At 52.6% G+C, this 6,921-nt stretch overlaps 1 protein-coding gene across 1 annotated transcript in view; it reads right to left on the minus strand.

Moving 5' to 3' along the window:
* The window catches only part of LOC138158507 (solute carrier family 22 member 13-like), a 72,590-nt gene that overhangs the window by 51,415 nt on the left and 14,254 nt on the right, over positions 1-6,921 (minus strand). Inside the window, exons 4-9 of the mRNA XM_069084574.1 lie at positions 6,246-6,414; positions 5,160-5,280; positions 4,653-4,747; positions 1,448-1,662; positions 811-919; positions 291-506 (exon numbers count right to left, since the gene is read on the minus strand). Coding sequence (XP_068940675.1) covers positions 291-506; positions 811-919; positions 1,448-1,662; positions 4,653-4,747; positions 5,160-5,280; positions 6,246-6,414 — 925 coding nt within the window. The remainder of the gene's footprint in view (positions 1-290; positions 507-810; positions 920-1,447; positions 1,663-4,652; positions 4,748-5,159; positions 5,281-6,245; positions 6,415-6,921) is intronic.

Here is a 6,921-nt window from a genome sequence, read left to right on the forward strand (position 1 = left end):
GTGGGGGTGCTGGCTCCAGGACCCAGGGGGAGAAGTCACCCTGTGGGAGTGTTAGCTCCAGGACCCAGAGGGAGGAGTCACCCTTTGGGGGTGTTGGCTCCAGGACCCAGGTGGAGGAGTCACCCTGTGGGGGTGCTGGCTCCAGTACCCAGGGGGAGAAGTCACCCTGTGGGGGTGTTAGCTCCTGGACCCAGAGGGAGGAGTCACCCTGTGGGGTGTTGGCTCCAGGACCCAGGGGAAGGAGTCACCCTGTGAGGGTGCTGGCTCCAGAAACCAGGGGGACCACTCACCCTTTGGGGGGTTTTGGCTCCAGGTCATCTATATTGTCCTTTAGGGTCTTCCCTTTAGTTTCAGGAAGCATCACACTGAGAACCCCTACAACGACTGGTAGGGATCCATAGATGGCCATGGGGATGGCGGCATGGTACACCTCCAGGAGGGTCACCAGGGGCGTGAGGATGCCCGCGATCCGGGAGAAGATGGCCACCAGCCCCATTCCTGTCTGCCTATGGAGACAGAAGACACAGGGCATTAGCTGCTGTGGGAAGCAGCTAGGGACAGCACCCAAGGCCTGATTGCGCGCTCTGGGCTCTGAGAGGCAGAGATGGACTACACAGAAGCCTGTCTTTGGAGTTAGGGAGAGGTGGATTCAAATCTCTCCTTGGACACTTCATAGCTGTGTGACCCTAAGCAAGTCACTGGAAGTTTCTGAGCCTCAGATTCTTCAAGTGGAACATGGGGATAAAATAGAACCTTCCTCATAGGGCTGGCTCTAGGCTCTGGGGTGTAGGGCCTGGGCTCTGAGATTACCTGACCACGGTGGGGAAAAGCTCTGCTGAGTACACGTAGGAGATGGAGAATGCTGCAGCCGTGGCAAACTTCCCTATCACGGCCAGCACCGTGGTGATGACAGAATATTCTGGGATACAGAGAGAAGAGAATCAGTGAATGATGGGAGTTCTGTGTGTGTGCATGCATGTATGTGTGTGCACATGTGTGTGCAAACATGTATGCAGGTGTGTACGCATGTGTGTGTGTTAGGACAAGGATGGGCCTGATCCATTCCCAAGTAGAGGACAAAGTTTGGCCTTCAAACACCTGGCTGCCACTGCCTCCTCCAGGCTTTCCCCTATCCACCTCCCATTTAGGATTCTCACTCCCAAACTCAGCAGCTGCTCCAGGATCTGAGTCCCAGTGAAGTGTTCATAGCTAGAGGGGCTCTCTGTGTCCCCTCTTTGCAGAATATCTGCTTTCAATGCTAGATCCAAAAGAATGACCCATTAATGGGGGAATTTCAGGCACAGAGATGACTTGGGGTAGGCTTGGCCTCCAGGGAGCAGACCTGTCCAGCTCTGAATGTCTCTCGGACTTGCTTTTCCTAACCCTTAGCCACGGCCCCGTTGGGGGCCAACCTCATGTGTAGCCCGCCCTCCCAAAGACTCTGTACCCGAGGGGATGAAGATGATGACAAGGCACATGAGCCCCCCGGTAATCAGCGTCCCCATCAGGCTCTTCCTCCGGCCAAACTGATGCATCATGAAGACGATGGAAAGGCGAGCCGGCACCTCCACGGTCCCGAAGATCAGTTGGGTCAGGTAGATGTCCAGACCAAAGCTCCCCACATTGAGGCTCAGGCCATAGTAGCCCAGGCTGTCCACGAACCTGTTGGCAAGAGGGCCTTGGTGCCTGTGGGCCCAGGGATGGCGCCCTCCCCACATAGGGAGGATGTGGTCTCCAGCCTCCTCAGGTCAGGGGTAACATCCTCCTAAGAACACACTCTTGAAACAGAGCCAGTGTGCTACTCCCCCAAACCCAGGCATCACCCCTCTTGTTACAGAGTGCAGTACCCACAATTCCAGGGCCAGGTATGCTGTAATCCGGACTCTTCCCTCTGGGGCCCATTCCCTGGATGCAAGAGTCCCACTCTGAGCCCCTGGACCCTGGGCCAATGGCCTGGCCTCCTGGGACAGGCTGATTGCTTGAGAGTAGCAAGAAGGCATTAATTCAATTGCATAAAGGCTCATGAGGCACCACTTTGTGCCAAGCACTGTGCTAAACGCTAGGGAGCGATACAAAGTGAACAAGACAGTCCCAACCCTCAAGGTGCTTGTATTTCATAGGCACAGAGCCAGTGATACAAAGTGATACATTGTATCTGTCTTGTGCACAGTTCTTTGCCCATTGTCTACCATTAGTGAGCTCCTTGAGGGCAGAGTTTATTTAGTACAATGCCTAGCACCTGGTAAGTGCCTCAGAAGCTGCTGCAGGGTGCCACAGTTCAGAGAGCTCTGGGCCCGGAGACAGGAAGACCTGGGTTCGAGTCAGATCTTAGATACTTACTAGCTATTTGACCCTGGGTAAATTACTTAACCTCTGTCTGCTTCAGTTTCCTCAACTGTAAAAAATGGGTTAATAGTAACAGCTAAGTAGCAGGGCTGTGGTGTGCTGTGTTTGTAAAAAGCACATAGCAGATACTCAATAAATGCATATCCTTCTCCCTCGTAAATAAATGCTTCTTGATTGGCAATGAAAGGTAGCATGTTGTGGTGGATAGGGTACTGGACCTGGAGTGAGGAGAGGCCTGGGTTCAAATTCCACCTCAGACACTTAGTAGCTGTGTAAACCTGAATAAGCTATTTACCCTCCCTGAGACTTAGTTTACTCATCTGTCAAATGGGCCCAATAATAACACCTATTTTACAGGGTTGAAGTGAGATCCAATAAGATAATAGAGGGTGTTCCAAAAGTCTTAGTGTATGTATCTTTAATGACCTCAAAAGAATAAATGCTACAAGCTTATAAATACGCCATTTGAAGTTTTTTTTTTTTTTAAAGCAATCGGGGTTAAGTAACTTGCTCAAGGTTACACAGCACAGCCAGTTATTTCTGGGTGTGGTGCTAAATATCTGAGCCTGGACTTGATCCCCAGGTCATCCCAACACTGGAGCCAGTGCTCTTACTCGCTGAGCCACCTGGCCGCCCTTGAAGTCTTAATTATTTGATTTTTTTCTCCTTACTGATTTCAAATCATACATTTGTAATTCTTACAAGACGGGGCACCCCTCCTCACGCACTGTGTGTGCAGCCATTTGGGAAGGCCACATTCTTAGACCCTTGGAGAAGAGGCTCCAGTTTGACCCCTGATCTGTATTTATTAGCCTTTTTCTTGGAGGGTAGTGTCCAAACTGATCTATTCTCCCAGACAACATAAGGCTAGGATTACAAATGCCATCCTTTCAGATTCTGAGCAACAGCTGATGAAGTGTTTGTTTACAGAGTCCTAGTTGCCTGGAATGTTGCAGAGTGCAAGGCAGTGTTAGGTTGGACTTCAATAAGAAACATATCAACATTTTAAAATCTCATTAATTTCCCTTTCCAATGTTGGTTTTTGAAGTTTGCAGCATTTATGCTTCTGAAGGGCTCAAAGCTTCAGACTGCACTCAGACTTTGGGCACAGCCCATGTGTGTAAGGTAGGAACGTTATCCAGGAGAGCATTACAGAAAGGTAGGCTCTTATTCAGAAGGGGAAAGGGGCACTACCACTGAGGAGGCTCTTGAGGGAGCAGAGGTGATAAGGGAGGCTTTCCAGGGGCATCCAGGAACTGGCTCTCACCCTCCAGGCTGCACTCTGGATTTCCTCCTTATCCTGAAGCCTCTCTGGAGGCTGAAATTCACCAGTGAAAGCATCTTCTGCCCCTGCCCCTGTTGGGAGGGCTCCTCCCCAAGCTCCATTGCTGGAGGGGGCCCAGACCAGCCAGCTCTCATCCCTCTCCAGGGTCTAGCATGTTCCCAGCTGGCTACCTTGTGTCCCAATCCCTTTCAGCTTCTTTTTAGGTGCTGTCTTCCCCGAGTCGAATGTAAGCTCTTCAAGGGCAGGCTCTATCTGTCTTTCTACTTGTATTTCTATTCCCAGCACTTGGCACAGCATCTGGCACATAGCAAACACCTAATAAATGCCAGCTAGCTGTACCAATGTCCAGACATGGGGGATGACACATAGCCCAGGAGGGAGCCAGCCATTCCAGTCGGATCAGGATGGAGAGTGTGCTGAGGGAAGTGACAAACAAGACGAGGAAGGTGGGAGCAGGGAGGGGCCAAGACACCCCTGTGGCTGCTGTCCTCAGGAGCTAGTACTGGGAGCCAGAAGTCTTTCATCCTGGGGCCCATGGAGAGTCACTGAAGATGTCTGAGCAGAAGCACATCTGTGTTTTAGGAATATTGCTTTGAATGGGGTGGCCAGGAGGTGCAATGAATAGAGCACAGGCCCTGGAGTCAGGAGGACCCGAGTTCAAATGCGGCCTCAGACACTTAACATTTACTAGCTGTGTGACCTTGGGCAAGTAACTTAACCCCAATTGTCCTGCCTCCCCCCTTCAAAAAGAAAACAAAACCAGAATATTATTTTGGCAGCTTGTGGAGAATGTGTGGAAGCAGGGAGGCCACAGGGCATTCTCGAGGTAGAGTGACCTGACACCCTTCATCCTCTGCCAAAAAATAGCATCACTGAGAACTGGCCTGACAAAGAGGGAGAACAGGCAGGCAAGTCTCCACTTAACTTGGGAGTTAAGGGCAGGGCAAGTGGCCCTCCCCACAGTCCCTAGCACCCTCCCCCAGTGGGAAGTGCATCAGGATGAATGCACACACGGACTCACCAGACACAGAAGAGAATGAGCGTCACCTTCCGGAGCTGACGGTGCCGCAGCAGGTCCAGAGCATTTCCCTGGGGTCCACTCTTCTCTGGAGCGAGCTGCAGGAGAGACAGAGTCAAGCGGCCACCAGACTCTGTGCCCCCCTCCCGCGAGAGTGGGGACCCAGCTGTCTGTGCCCCCACCCTGAGAGTGGAGACTTGGCTGCCCATGCCCCCCCCCCGAGAGTGGGGACCTGGCTGCCCATGCCCCTGCCCCAAGAGTGTGGACCCTGCTGCCCGTGCCCCCGCCCTGAGAGTGGGGACCTGGCTGTCTGTGCCCCCGCCCTGAGAGTGGGGACACTGCTGCCCGTGCCCCTGCCCCGAGAGTGGGGACCCAGCTGTCTGTGCCCCGGCCCTGAGAGTGGGGACACTGCAGCCCATGCCCCCGCCCCGAGAGTGGAGACTTGGCTGCCCATGCCCCCGCCCCAAGAGTGGGGACCTGACTGCCTGTGCTGTTCTAAGTGCCACTCACCTGCTCAAGGGTCTCGGGAGACACGCTGCGCTTGTTTATCGAGGCCACTTTCTGGATCAGCTCCTTGGCCTCCTCTACTCTCTCTTGGGTCAGGAGCCACCTTGCAGATTCAGGAAGTACCCTGCAGGACAGAAGGGAGAGCTGGAAGTTCTGCAGGGATTTGCCCATTGCCCAGCCCACAGCCCCATGGCTGGTATGTAAGGCCAAGGCAGGTAGGAATTCTGTCCCACTCCCAGCAGGGCCTGGCATGGGGAATTGCTCCCTCTTGCTCCCTGGGCCATGAGGTAAGGGGCAATGAAGGCGAAAGGGGGTAAAAGAGTCATGGCGGGAGAAGGGTTTAGAGGGGTAGCATGAGAGGAGGCTACCATGGTAGCCTTGGGCCTTGCAGGAAGGCCCTGAGCCCTAGGAGCCCATGGTTACCGGCTCTGCCCTGATGTGAGGCCGCGATGTGAGTGCAAGCTCCTTGAGGGCAGCCATTAAGTCACTTTGGCCTGTCTTCCCATCGCCCAGCCTAGTGCCTGGGACATCAAAAGCACTTAATAAATGCTTGGTGCATCATGACTGACTTCACTGGCCAAAGACTATGAGGACAGCCCTGGGCCTGGAGTCAGGAAGTTGTTTGTTGTCGGTGAGTCATTTTTCAGTCATGTCTGACTCCTCTGACCCCATCTGGGGTTTTCTTGGCAGAGATACTGGAGTGTTTGCTACTTCCTTCTCTGGCTCATTTTACAGATGAGGAAACTGAAGCAAATAGGGTGAAGTGACTTGCCCAGGGTCACACAGCTAGTACATGTCTGAGGCCAGATTTGAACTCAGGAAGATGAGTCTTCCTGACTCCAGGTGTGGGGCTTTATCCACCATGGTGCCACCTAGCTGCCCTTGACCTGCATATACTTGAGTCAAAAGGTGTGGTGGCTGGTTATAAGAAGAGGGAGAAAAAGGGGTAGTGGGGATGACTGGGGCAGGGAAGTGAGAAGCAAATGTGGGAGGGACAACAGAGCTGAGGTACAGGATGTGGGGCCCCACCCCTCTTGGGAGAGGGTGCTGGGGACTGTGGGGAGGGCCACTTGCCCTGCCCTTGCTCACCACCAATAGAAGAACAGCAATAAGATAGGTGAGGTGCCCACAATCTGGAATAGCCTCCAATTTCGAATTCCATAGGCCAGGCCAGCCAGGGCCATCTGCCCCAGTGAGAAGCAGCATTGGCACATGACCATGGAGAGGGTCCTCTTGGAGGCACTGACCCACTCTGCAACTGAGGAGGAGAGAGAATGTGAAAGTTTAGATGGGACCCTTTCCAAGAGATCCTTGCCAGCCTCCTGCACAGGGGAAGGACACAAAGAGTGTCCCTTGTGACTTTCACTGAGGACCTTTCCCCTCAGATGGGCTTCCCTCTACTTCATATAGAGCTCTGGCTGGTTGCCTGCCATCTTTCCTGTTAGAACGGAAACTGCTGGAGGGCAGGGACTCTTTGGGCCTTTCTTTGGATTTCTAGTGCTCAGCACAGAGCTGGCACATAATATGCTTTTAATAAATGCTTGTTGAGAGACTGAGATTACCTTTCATTTCCATTGAATGCACACACACATTACACACATACACATGTGTATATACACACACATTTATATACACACACTGCCCACATGTATATGTATATTATACACAAATTTTCTGTTTATCTATCTATACATCCATCCATCTATCCATTCATCTATCTATCCATCCATCTATCCATTTATCCATCCATCCACCCACCCACCCA

The sequence above is a fragment of the Petaurus breviceps genome, unplaced genomic scaffold (genome assembly GCF_028583685.1).
Source record: "Petaurus breviceps papuanus isolate PSGF00001 unplaced genomic scaffold, PetGlider_PUasm1.0 174, whole genome shotgun sequence".
NCBI lineage: Eukaryota > Metazoa > Chordata > Mammalia > Diprotodontia > Petauridae > Petaurus > Petaurus breviceps.